General features: G+C 48.4%; 1 protein-coding gene across 1 annotated transcript in view; it reads left to right on the top strand.

Annotated features, from left to right (window-relative positions):
- PLEKHG4 (pleckstrin homology and RhoGEF domain containing G4) overlaps positions 1 to 12,768 on the top strand; it is an 87,381-nt gene that overhangs the window by 52,581 nt on the left and 22,032 nt on the right. Inside the window, exons 7-10 of the mRNA XM_060253778.1 lie at positions 235 to 321; positions 4,217 to 4,333; positions 5,676 to 5,774; positions 8,170 to 8,318. Coding sequence (XP_060109761.1) covers positions 235 to 321; positions 4,217 to 4,333; positions 5,676 to 5,774; positions 8,170 to 8,318 — 452 coding nt within the window. The remainder of the gene's footprint in view (positions 1 to 234; positions 322 to 4,216; positions 4,334 to 5,675; positions 5,775 to 8,169; positions 8,319 to 12,768) is intronic.

Below are 12,768 nucleotides of genomic sequence, written 5' to 3'. Positions count from 1 at the left end.
CGCTAGGTGGCTGGCCTTGAGACTGCTGGCCGCTCTCCAAAGGCTCCTGTCCCCTTTTCAAAGAAAGGAGGGCTTGTATTGTGTGAAAATGTGAGAAGGGCAACAGAGGAGGGAGGGGGGGAAAATCTGCTGTGAAAATCAGCGACCAGCCAGCGAGCCCTGTTAAGCCGCACGTACAACAAGGCTCTTTCCTGGCACCAAAGCCAGCACTCAGATCTGCTCTTAACCTTGCAGGACGCTGTCCCTCACTGCATCCACACTGTCCTTTTGCTCGTCGAGAAAGATGTCACCTTCCGGATGGAGAAACCAGCTTCTGTGCAGGTACTGGTACCATTCGTTCCTCTTTTGCATCTATGCAGGCCATACGTGAATCGCTGTGCCTTACTGACGCCTCTTGCCTCCGAAGGTCTTTGTGCTGAAAAACTGGCTGAAATTTGGCACAGAACTGAAATTTGGCACGGAACAGAGTTCAAGGACCTTTAGATTTCTTTATGTAGCTTCTTAACTGGGAAACACTTTTGAGAATCTGTTGGACACACTGATGGAACAGGTGGCCTCCTCAGGTGGCAACCTGCTCCTCCCCCCATGGCTTCTGGCCAGGTGTCCCAACCCCAGGGAATCTGTCCCCAGCAATTGTTCTAACCAATCAGAATTGTGGTGCGGCTGTGAAAGTGAATGGGGTCTGGGTTGGCTTTCCCCACAGCCACACTACAGCTGTGACACATTAGAAATCATACTGTATAGTTTGGCCCTCAGAACTATGTCGATGAGCAGTCAGTGCAGAATTTGTGTCTCCTAGCTGCAGATCAGAGTTAGCAGCAGCTTCATGCCTATTAATTTTCCACTGCTCTGTTCTCTTTTATGATGACTGTTTCAAACTGTCAGGTCTCTTATTCCATCTCTTTCAGTATAAAGATCTGTATAACAGCTGTGTTAGTTTGGAGTAGAAGAGCCAGGTTTGAGTTCAGTAGCTTATACCCTAATACTTTGGAAATCTCATTTTTTAAGATGCTAGTGGACTCAGATGCTGGGATAAGATTCCCCTGCATTTTCTGCAGCCCAGCATCTTCTGAACAGCAATGTGACCGAGGACCTTCTTTTTCACTTGGGCTGCAAGCTGTCCTTCCTGGCACAATTCACAGGGGTTCCTTTCCAGAAGGAACCAAAGGATGGGAGATGGTTTCTGAGTTGTCTGCAGTGGGGCAGCTGGGGGTCCGCATCATAGCCACTCTGTCAGAGCTTGTCTCATTTGGCAGAGGTGCTCTGGGAGATTCATCAGTGCAGGTGATGAGTAGCACCCTGTCCACACATCCTTAGAAAGGGAGGTGGTGATTAAAGAGAGGAGGGTGGGTAAGTCTGGATGCATTTATCAAGGCAGTGGTCTGTTGTTAAACAAAGGAAGGAGACTCTGGAAGAAGCAGGGCAGAAATAAAAGGGAGGTGATCAGTTCAGTGAGATAAGGAAGGCTTTATAGTCTCTCAAGGGCAGATTGAAGGATCAAAGCTTTGTTCGCCTCTCCTGACTCATGCCTGGTCTGGCGCGGGAAGGGTAGGGAGGCAGGTTGCCCCATGCTCTGCATTGCCTCACCAAGTTGCCTCTGGCCAGTTGGCCTGGACTCAACTTCTGTGTCTGTATCCCAGCCATTTCTCTCCATCTGCTGTAGTGTTGAAGAAGGTCTCGGACAGAAACTTTGTCACCTGGGGCAGGGGGGGTCTAAGCTGCACCTGACCAGCCCAATGACATAAGAGGGCTCACGATCACTGATCACTTTAAGATGGCTGAGCTGTGCCAAGGAGGGCTGAAGGGAGGGCCTAAGCAAACCCCACATGCATTGTCAGGGCCTGAGAGATCCCAGGAATTTGAAATATTAGCATGGCTATCGTATAGACCTTCACTACCCAGCCCTAAAAATTGGATAGATTTCACTCAACTGCACCTTATCCTGTGGTGAACCATAGAGAGGCAGAAAATAATGCATGGAGCTTCATAGTGGTTGTGTGTATGTGTGGGTATTCTTGTGTTGTGAAATCAATAAAACAGGCACTTTTATGTTTAACTCTAAAATATTTATTAAACATTGCGCCCCCCCTCAATCTACTTAGATGTTTTCCCCCAAAAGACTCGTACCAGCTTAATTTGGGCCCTAGAGCCCTCCAGAGCTCTGCAGAAGATTGTAGCCAAACGGAAAGCGACCAGTTGCAGTCAGCGGCAAAGCTGCCATAAAGCAACTGCTGAAATGCAGTAAGGCACGAATGACACCTAACGCTCTCTCCAGGGCCAGCATTGAGGTTGGTTTGGCTGGACATCTGCTGAGGGCCCACAGACCCAGCAGGGAACCCCTGCACACTCTTTATAGATGTTTGACCCCTCAGCTCTTACCAAGATCACCCGTAAGGTCCCTGCAATGGGCAGGGTCTCTGGGGTGATCCCTACATCCAGCTGAGAGGAGTCTCCATAGACAGCTGCAAAGCATATTCCTTTGAGCCCTGCCAATGCCAGCTCTTCTAAAACGAGGGTGGAGGAGTCAGCAGTCTGTTATCGCCCAAGAGGCATTTGGGGTAAGCTGTCATTTCCTAGCTGGAGAGATGTGGAAGGAGCCAAGTAGCCACTCTTCTGGCTCCCTTTAGCTCTGCTGATGCTGATGCCACAGAGGCAAACAGGCAGGGTTTGGTTTTGGGTTTGTGTGTGAGAACAAATGAGGCTGAGGGAGAGGAAGGTAGCTGAATGGTGTTGGTAAATATTACTGGTACTTCCTCTGCACCAGGGCAGGCAAAGAGAAGGCAACCTTGCTCCCTCCAGATCTGGACCAGAAAAAAGCCATCCCTAACTGCAACATTTACACAGAATCAGGACCAGTGCGTGGGATTCTGTCACCCAAGGCAGAACCCCAGTGCACCCCCCCCCAAGTAGATTTCTGCAGCGCTGGCTGAGTTCGGTGGGTGCTGGAGAGGAAAAGCCCTGTTTTTTCTTGGCTTTAAGAGGTCGATGGAGCTCCTCCGACCCCTTAAAGCCAAAAAAAAACCCCTGGTCAGTTTCCCTCTGCAGCGCTGGCTGAGTTCAGCAGGTGCTGGAGAGGAAAAGTCCTGTTTTTTCTTGGCTTTAAGGGGTCGGGAGCCCCCTTAAAGCCAAGAAAACCCCCTGGTCGGTTTCCCTCTACAGTGCTCGCGGAGTGTGGCGGGCGCTGCAGAGGCTCGGGGACTTGGGGATGGCGCGAGCAGGGAGGGGGTGCCTGCCCCCTACCTCTGCTGGGAGCTGGCGCCCTAGGCATTTGCCTAGTTTGCCTACTCCCACGCTCCGGCTCTGCACAGGATGAGGAATCCTGTTGGAGCTGGGCCTTGCTTTTTCCTTTCTCTCCAAGTTCTGAAGGAATCTGCCAGGTCTTCTGCTGGCATCCCTTCTCACACTGAGGCATTTCTCCCTGTTGCCACACATTCTCTTTTTCTTGGCACCTCCCAACCAAACCTGGACCATGTTGTATCTTTGACTTCCATCTGAGTCTCAGCGTGGGTCAGCTTCCCTCCAAGCTAATAAGCACACAGGTCTGGATCCAACCCTGGGCATGGGAACGGAAGGTATAAATACTAATTGTGGGTGTGTTTCAACTTTGTCCTTGAGCTCAGACCTTGCATTCGAAAGATGCCAAGGTCAGTCTCTGGCATTTGCCTCAATCGGTGTTGATTTAGTCCTCACGCCAACGGAATGCCAAGCGTAAACGTAGCTGCACTTGTTTGCATTTGCTGTTTGTCATCCTGGCCTCACTGTTGGTGTCCTCCCTGCAGCCGTTGTTGAAGTTGAGACTGTGAACTAATTTTTGTTTCCCAACTAATACAAATCTCTTACCTATTTTTTTTTAAATTATTAAAATGTTTATGCATTGCCTCTCCCTTGTGGTTTCAAATCCCGAAATTTTAAAATACACAATATATAATAAAATCCTAATTAACCCCCCTCCCCTCCAAAAAAAGTGACTTGTCTGCTGTGCGATCCTTGCATTCACCCAATCAAGTCATAATGTCCCCCTGCCAGCCCTTGTCTTAGTAGCAACAATGAAAAAACAGGGATGGGGAGAAGGACTAAGTAACCAGAAAACACCAGATATCTCCCTACTTCAATGAAAACAACGTACTTAACTACACAAAAGCAAGCTGTCTCAGGCCTCCTCTTTTTTCCTGGCCTGCCTTCCAGGGCTGAGACACACATGTCCCTTTCTCTTCAGGTGGAGCTTCTGACGTCCATGAAGTCCCTCCACAAGCACATCGACAGCGCAAAGCTGCCCCTGGAATTTGACGGGGCCCTTCCGTATTGCCACCAGGACTGGCTCCGCTTTCGGATGGTGAGTGACACTTGTAATGGTGCCTAGGCAATGAAAACTCAGTAGCGTGTATGTGTGGATGTTTGAGGATGCCCAATTTGACGAGTATCGCAAACCAGGGAAAAGCCTCTTCCTCTGCCCCAACTTTGTTTGGAGTTTGGAAGGGGCCTTAGGTATGAAAGCAGAGTCTGAAGTCAAGGGTGGTTCCTCTAGAGCCTGCAATGCAAACTTTTCTCTTGGCTTACCCACTCAAAACCTACATTTTGGGACTGTCTTTCACAACCATGGTGGCTAGAAAATTTCAGACAACTGAAGTGCAGCATGGTGTAGTGGCTACATTGTCAAACCAGGAGCTGGGGGACCCGGGTTCAAATTCCCACTCTGCCATGGAAGCTTGCTGGGTGAGGAGAAAATGATGGAGAGGACAACAATGTAAGCTGCTCTGGGTCCCCATTGGGGAGAAAGGTGGGGTGTAAATGAAGGAAATAATAAAGTTCCCTACTGGTGAAGCAGTCTTTGATTGGCTCAGACATACCTGGATTCTAGCCTATCACAGGAAGCTTACACTTGGCTAATAAGTTCTTACAGGACAAAAAAAATTGGTATGTAGTCTCATTCATCTCAACTGGCTTTTGACCATATAATCCAGTGAACAAGAAAATCTGCAATGACTTGAGTCAGTCATGCCCCCCCCCCCCAGTGAAGCATAGAATCATAGAGTTGGAAGATACCTCCAGGGTCATCCAGTTCAACTCCCTGCACAATGCAGGAAATTCACAAATACTTTCCCCTAAGTTCACAGAATCAGCATTGCTGTCAGATGGCCATCTAGCCTTTGTTTAAAAGCCTCCAAAGGTGAGCCCACCACCTCCCGAGGAAGCCTGTTCCACTGAGGAATCGCTCTAATGGTCAGGAAGTTCTTAATGTTTAGCTGAAAACTCTTCTGATTTAATTTCAACCTGTCGTTTCTGGTCCGACCTTTGGGGGCAACAGAAAACAACTCCGCCCCATACTCTATATGACAGCCCTTTAAGTAAATATTTCTTTAAGCAATCTCTCTAAATCCCAAATTACATTCCCACTAAGCCAGAATTAATCGACCTGATGCACAAACATCTGCATTGGTGTGTTTTTTTCTCTAGAAGAGCTTCATGCAGATAATTAGAAAGGTTGCTCCCAGCCTAAATGTATCAGTGACAGAGAATGTGAAAACTGTGGTTCATGGTTGCTCGAAGGATTCCTCTGTGGCACTTGCAAGATGAGAGAGTCAACTCGGGCCACTGTTTTTGGTGGGAAAGTGGGATAGAAGTTCTTTAAACAATCCGTACAAGACAAACGTTGCCCTCTGCTGCTGTCCTTGCAGCGTCTGGAGCATCTGCTGCAAGGGTGCCGAGGCGCGTCCACTTTCCTTGCGGGGGCCCTGCAGGCCGTGAAGTCCAGCGGATTGCCAGACAAAGCGGAGGTGAGTCTTCCTCCTCCTCCTCCTGTCATTACTGCTCTCCTTCTAGGCCATTACGAATCAAAAGTCTCCCAGTTCCAAGGAAAATTCAATTTCCTCGCAGAGTTTGCAGCAGGCGTGTCCCAGGCGAGGCTTACTGGGATATTAAAGAGCAAAAGGAAGGCTTGTGACCCAGGTGCCAGCTGAGGGAGGGGGGCGGTCAGCTAAGGCAGGCTAGAAAAACACTAACCCATAATGTGCTTCACTGGAGCACGGTGTGGGAAGCGGGGCAAAGGGGTTCAGCCTTGCTTCAGGCTATAGCACAAGCTCTTGGCTAGCAGTCAAGGCTAGAAAATGGCTCTTTGAAAACAAACGTATCATTATCCAACACATCCTGCCAGCATGGGCAACAACAAGGAGCAACCTGAGGAAGCTGCTTGGGATCTTGGGAAGGCAAAGAGCTGGTAGAAATCTCAAGGCTCCAGCAGAGAAGCAGTCGGCCTGCCAATGCGGGGAACGGGCAGCAAGGGCCTGAGTGGGTTTGGCTGGTCTCAGTGGAACTGCAGCAGCATCCTTGTGGATAGCAACACAGCGGCGAGTATCCTGCTCAGGCCAGACTACACTGTCTTTGCTTCACCTGCAGTGAAGCCATCTGTCGATGCTGTCGATGCCTGGGGACAGAGCAGTAGCACCCTGCCAGAATGTTTTAAGCCAGTCGATCGCAGCCAGCTTCCCAGCAAAACGCCCACCATGACAAAGCTCCTGCGTCTTTGTGGCTGTCATTCCCCCACCAAGGAGAAAAATATGTCCATTGACTGTTGAGAGATCTTTCTCACAGACTGATTTTCCACCAGTCTTACACCCCTCTCACGCTCCTCTGTGGGGCTTCTGCCCAGGGGCTGCAACTCACTCCACCTTTTTTGTGCAGCAAACAAGATCCTCTAAAAACCAGTTTTTGTTTGCCTTGTGAAAAAGGCGAAGTTAGTTGCAGCCCCAGGGCAGATAGTGTGAAATCTGACAGAAGCCCCGCAGAGAAGAGAAGCGAGAGAGTGGCGTAAGGCTAGTAGGAAATCAGTCACAGTGTTGAGGTGGGTGGATGTTGTCTTTTCTTTGATTTTTCAAAAGCAGGTCTTCCAGAGGTAAGCAATGCTTGGAGCCACCTCCCTCCCCAGTGCATTGGTGGCCCCACAGATGTGTGCCTGCAGTTCCAAAGTATGCAGGACCCAATTCTGCAGAAGCACGGCAGAAGGCTGCTTATCTCCCCCTCCCCTCAATCCCACACATGGCTATCTGATCAAAAGCGACCCCAGTTTGCCTCCTTGGTTCATCTCATTAGTACCCATGGACCCCCCAGCAGGGCAAATAGCATTCTCCCTGGGGCCTTAGCAGGTCAGGAAGATCGTGAATGGAAGGCTGAAGTCCCCTCTTCCATGCCATGGTCCTGAGTTCTTTCAGGCCTCGTGCTCCTGGGAACTGAGTCTGCAGTAAGGAACTCTCAAGCATATGTGGATCATATAAGCATATGCAGGGCTTTCTTTGTAGCAGGAGCTCCTTTGCATATTAGGCCACACACCCCTGATGTAGCCAATCCTCCAAGAGCCCTATAATAAAAGTCCTGTAGGCTCTTGGTGAATTGACTACATCAGAGGCATTTGGCCTAATATGCAAAGGAGTTCCTGCTCCAAAAAAACCCCCTGAGCATATGAGAGCCAGTTTTGTGTAGTGGTTTAAGTGCTTGGACTCTTATCTGGGAGAACCAGGTCTAATTCCCCACTCCTCCACATGCAGCTGCTGGAGTGATTTTGAGTCAGTCATAATTCTGTCAGAATTATGCACAATAGCAGTTTCTGTCAAGAGCTCTCTCAGCCCCACCTGCCTCACAGGGTGTCTGTTGTGAGGAGGGGAAGGGAAAGGACATTGTAAGCTGCTCTGAAACTCCGAGTGAAGGGCAGGATATAAATCCAATCTCTTCTCCTCTTCTTCTCTTCTCATCATGCGGACCCAAGGGATGATTGAGGAAAATCATATTGTGTGGTATGGCCCAAATAGCATTGCTAATTCAGAGATTAGAGAGGGTGGATGAAGTCTTGAAGGAACATCTGGCTTTTGTGTGAGTAAACGGCATGGTTCCTTTTGAGAGGCTACAAGGGTGGAGAGACTGGGGAAGACAAGCTTTCTGGCCCTTTGGGAACATCTTTTTAACATAAAGAACATCAATGAAGATTTGTAAGTGGGAGCTTGGGCAGACCTTGTGGTCTGTAAATCTATAGATAGGAACATCTCTAGGTGGGACAGACATGACACAAGAAGCAGAGTGCTTGGGATCTTGGCAAGGAAAGCAAAGGAGGAGTAATTATTGAAAAACAAGAATACCATGGGCAGAACTTTTAATGTTTTGTTTGATTTTGAAATTTCCCAGGAGGCTGATGCTTTGCTAAAGCACTACAGGCAGTTGATGAAGACTGTTCTTGAGGACTCTCGGCTGGTCAGATTGCAGCTGGAGGGTGGGGCGCTGCTGGCCCGCTTGAGGAAGGAGGAGTCCTCTGTTACTCTGACAGAGGACTACAGGTAAGCTGGCAGGGAAGTGGAGAGGCCAAGACACAGGGCTGGGGAGGAAAGTACAAATTGTTCTGTCCCATGCTGCACACTGCGGGCGCCAGCAGTGTAATCCTAAGCGAGTCAGTGGGCTTTGAAGGGCAGCATGCGCTTGAAGCCGCTTCCCATGCTCCATCAGGATTGGCCTTGTCTGCTCTAACTGGTGGCAGCTCTCCAGGGTCCCAGATGGAGGTATTTGACATCACCTACTACCTTTTAACTTGAGATGGTGGGGATCGAATCTGGTCCCCTCTGCATGCCAAGCAGATGCTCTGCCAGTAAACCGTGGCCCCTCCTCGAGGATGTAACTGTGCTTAGGATTGAACTATGAAACACTCATGAAATCGAAAATACAAACCTGTCCCCGCAATGTATGTAGCCTGCATAGACAGCTGGTCACACAAAAAAGAAATTCACGTTCTGCCCCAAAGCAAACCGTTCTTACAACCGGCTCTTGATTAATAGTTTCAAATTATTCAAACCAAGATTTGATTGTGTTCCAAATAACATTTTTACCACCAGCAGGGAGGAATTGTGCTCTTTTGCTGACAAACCAGCAATCTGTAAATGTTTCAGACACCTGTCAATAAGTATATTCACAACAGCACTCTGTTGTGATTTTATTTTGGTTCTTCTTTTTTGTTTAATATTTTATATCTGCCACCCAGTGCTGATATAATGATAAAGAGTTGTGTGACACCTTAAAGGATAAAAAGATTTCATTCCAGAATAACCTTTTATGGACTAAAGCCTGTTTTATCTTGGGTTGCCAACTCCAGGTTGCACAATTCCTGGAGCTTCAGTTGGGGTATCATGCCATAAAGTCTACCCTCCAAAGCAGCCATTTTCCCTAGGAGAACTGATCTCTCTTATCAGATCAGTTGTAATTCCAGGAGTTCTCAAGGTCCTCTTTGGAGGCTGGTGACTGTAACTTCATTAGATGAATGTAGTGGGTCCTCATTAGCCACACATTTATCTATGAAGTCAGGGGGAAAGCAGGTATCATTGCTTCATGGCGTCCAGAGCAAACCACAGAAGTCAGGAAAAGAGAACAAAGCTCAACAGGACTCTGGAAAAGTGATGCCTGATAGTAACCGAGAGGTCTTGCCTACCTGAGGAGCAAACAGGCCGTTGTGGGTGGGGTCTTTGGATCTCTTTCCCTCCTGCCAGCCTCTCTGTCTTTATTGATTTACTCCAGAGCATTACAAAGACCTTGGCTCCTGGCTACCCTTGCCTTATTGTCAAACCAGTTTGGCGTGTTTACCTTGTGTTTCTGCCCCACTGAAAAGCCCAAGTCAGTAGAGCTAAACTCTGTATGCCAAGTGACCTGAATGCAGCTGCCCGTCAGTTGCATGCGAAAGTTACCACAAGGTAATATTCACTCCACAGTACTAAGTGACGTGCTCAGGATCTGGAGTTATTTGAGGAACGTTTCAAGTACCATTCAGGGACCTTCCATAGGCCTGAATTTTGAAAGTCTTTTGCCTTAACGACAAATGTTTATTTATTCATTCATTTGTTTATTTCCCACTTTTCCCCTTGTGTCTCAAGGTGGTTTGAAATGTGGTTGCCAGTTGCCTGGATCCTGGAGGGGGGGAAATGCCCTGTCCCTTTAAAAGGAAAATTTAATGGAATGTTATTTCCCTCCTTGCCAAGAAAAGCCCCAGCCATCCATTTCCGAACACTAAGCCTTCATTAAAGAGGCAGGGCATTTTTCTTCAGGGCTTCTGGCAGTCCTGAATTTTAAAAATTAAAAGCATACAAAATCCTCTTATTCATCTTTGTTGCCTCTGTGCAGTTCCACGCGGGACTGCACAGGCCAACCATGGAGAAGACGTAGCAAGCTTTTAAAAGGAACTTGCTTAATCCCAAGAGTGCTCTGGCTCCCCCTCCCCTTCATGTCATCACATGGCTTTTCCTGCCAAAAAAAATTGACCACTGAGGAAGGAGCACTCTTCCCTCAGTCTTTTTCTTGCTGCTGACAGGAGATGTATAGTAGTGAACTGTTTTTCTATGTCCGTTACTTCAGAAAAATATTGTTGGCTATTTGAATGTGATGTTGAAAAACAGGGTTGCATTTACCTTATGGTTTGCACCGGTATATTGCCTCTGAACATGGAGGAGCTGTTTAACTCTTCAGCGTGTTTTAATTGCCGCTGCTAGTGATGCTCACCTCATTTTGTGGGTGCGAATCGCGTAACCTCATTCCATGTGAAACAGTGTTTCCTTTCCTCTGGCATCCTTCCATTTCTTTCCTCTGAGCATCCACCCCTTCACTAAGGGACCAGGGTCCGTTTTGTCCTGTTTTGTAAAGCCATTTTCCATGCAGAAGCCTCATGTTAGTCCTTGGCAGCTAAGAGGGCCTTGAGTAGCCAGGGTGAGAAAGATTGTGCCCCAGGGCACTGCTATCAGTCAGAGCAGACGATACCAACCTTCCTCTGATGCGACAGCTGTGGTTGTGTGTTGCCACACAGCGGTCAGACAAACCTGCCATTCCAGAGGAGCTCTCTGTGGGGTTTCCCCAGATTGCTCATTGTCTTTTAATTGTAGGTTCAAGTACAGGCCTCCCCCCTCAAAAAAAGGTCAATGCTTATTCTGTTCCATTCTGAGAGAAGCCTACGTGGCTTCCGTTCACCTTTGAATGGGCCAAGAAAGGAAAGGTCCCCTGTGCAAGCACCAGTCGTTTCCGACTTTGGGGCAATGTTGCTTTTACAATGTTTTCACGGCAAACTTTTTATGGGGTGGTTTGCCATTGTCTTCCCCAGTCTTTTACACTTTTCCCCCAGCAAGCTGGGTACTCATTTTACTGACCTCGGAAGGATGGAAGGCTGAGTCAACCTAGGGCCAGCTACCTGAACCAGCTTTCGCTGGGAGAGAGCTCAGGTCATGAGCAGAGTCCAGATCACAGTACTGCAGTACCGCTGCTTTACCACTCTTTGTCACGGGGACAAGCACACCCTAAATTCATGAGGTCAGAGCTTCTGAGGCAAATGTTAGCAGCATGTGGAGTGTTCAAACTGTCAAGCCAGGAGGTGGAATGTCCGTGCCAAAGAAAAAAGTCTTTAGGCACTTCAAGGAGAGGAAATGGACTGACTCTGTCAGAGCTGTGGCTTGCAAAGTAAGAGTGCCATTACTTCTCATGCTATGGCAGGAGGAAAGCAGGGGTTGTTCCTCGAAGAGCAGTGGGCGTGGTAGGTTTGGGGAGGAGCCATTCTGCTTTGTCTAGTCCGAGTTCCCCAGCAACCTCTGCCCAGAGGGGGAGGTGGGAAAGAAGCATTTGGGGGCATGTTTGAGAGAGACCATAGCTGAGCAGTTGTGTTGGGTATGTTTTGTCAGCACAAGTTCACAGGTCCAGTCACCGGCATCTCCTCCGGAAAGATCTCAGGGAGCAGGTTCAGGAAAAGACCCTTCCCTTTCTGATAGTCAGGAAAAACAGTGGTAAATTTAAATGGCTCAGTGGTCTAACTTGGCATAAGGAAGTTTCATGAGATGTAACTTCTCTCAGCAAATGGAAAACATCTGGGTCCATTGATATTCCTGGCATTGGCACAGACCAGTCAAAGATTGTTGGGAGGCCTATAGGCTGCTGTTCTGGAGATGACCAGAAGATGGCAGCCTTCATCTGTACCGTGATCCTTTGATGATGAAGTTGAAGGGCCTCACATTAAGATCCAAATAGGCACAAGTGTGCATGCACACGAAAGCTTACGTTCTGAATAAAACTAAGTTGGTCTTAAAGGTGCAATTGACTCCTATTTTGGCCTTGTATTAAGCTTTGCATTAAGCTCTGTCAGAGCTGCATCTCCATGGCTATATGTGAGACAGGTGTGTTTTCGGCATCCTCATTTGTACAACTGTATCTGTCTCAGTTAGAACTGCTAGGCCTCACACACTAACTAGCCCAGAGAGGTATGACTGCTACAGAAAGTGCCTTATTGCCCTGAAAAGGTCCCCTGCCTTGCCAGAGGGGAAATCAAATCTGAAAGAGGAACCTTGAGCCAATCAGAGGTTCTCGCAGAGCTGCCACAGAACGTGGTGGCAGCTACCAGCATGGATAACTTCAAGAGGCGATTGGATACACATATGGAGCAGAGGTCCAGCAGTGGCTATTAGTCGCAAGGTATAGATGGAACTCTCTGTCTGGGGCAAGTGATGCTTTGTATTCTTGGTGTTTGGGGCGAGGGCAACAGTGGGAGAGCTTCTAGTGTCCTGGCCCCACTGGTGGACCTCTGGATGGCACCTAGGGGGTGTTTTTGTCACTGTGAGACAGTGTTGGACTGGATGGGCCATTTGGCCTGATCCAACATGGCATCTCTTATGTTCTGATGTTCCTCTCAAGGGCAGTTCTTGGAGAGTTCTCTCAGCCCCACCTACCTCACAGGGTGTCTGTCATGGTGAGAGGAAGGGAAAGGAGATTGTAAGC

The sequence above is a fragment of the Heteronotia binoei genome, chromosome 14 (assembly GCF_032191835.1).
Source record: "Heteronotia binoei isolate CCM8104 ecotype False Entrance Well chromosome 14, APGP_CSIRO_Hbin_v1, whole genome shotgun sequence".
In the NCBI taxonomy this organism is placed as follows: Eukaryota; Metazoa; Chordata; class Lepidosauria; order Squamata; family Gekkonidae; genus Heteronotia; species Heteronotia binoei.
The sequence above is the reverse complement of the archived record's forward strand: the minus strand, read 5'-3'. Positions and strand labels throughout refer to the sequence as shown.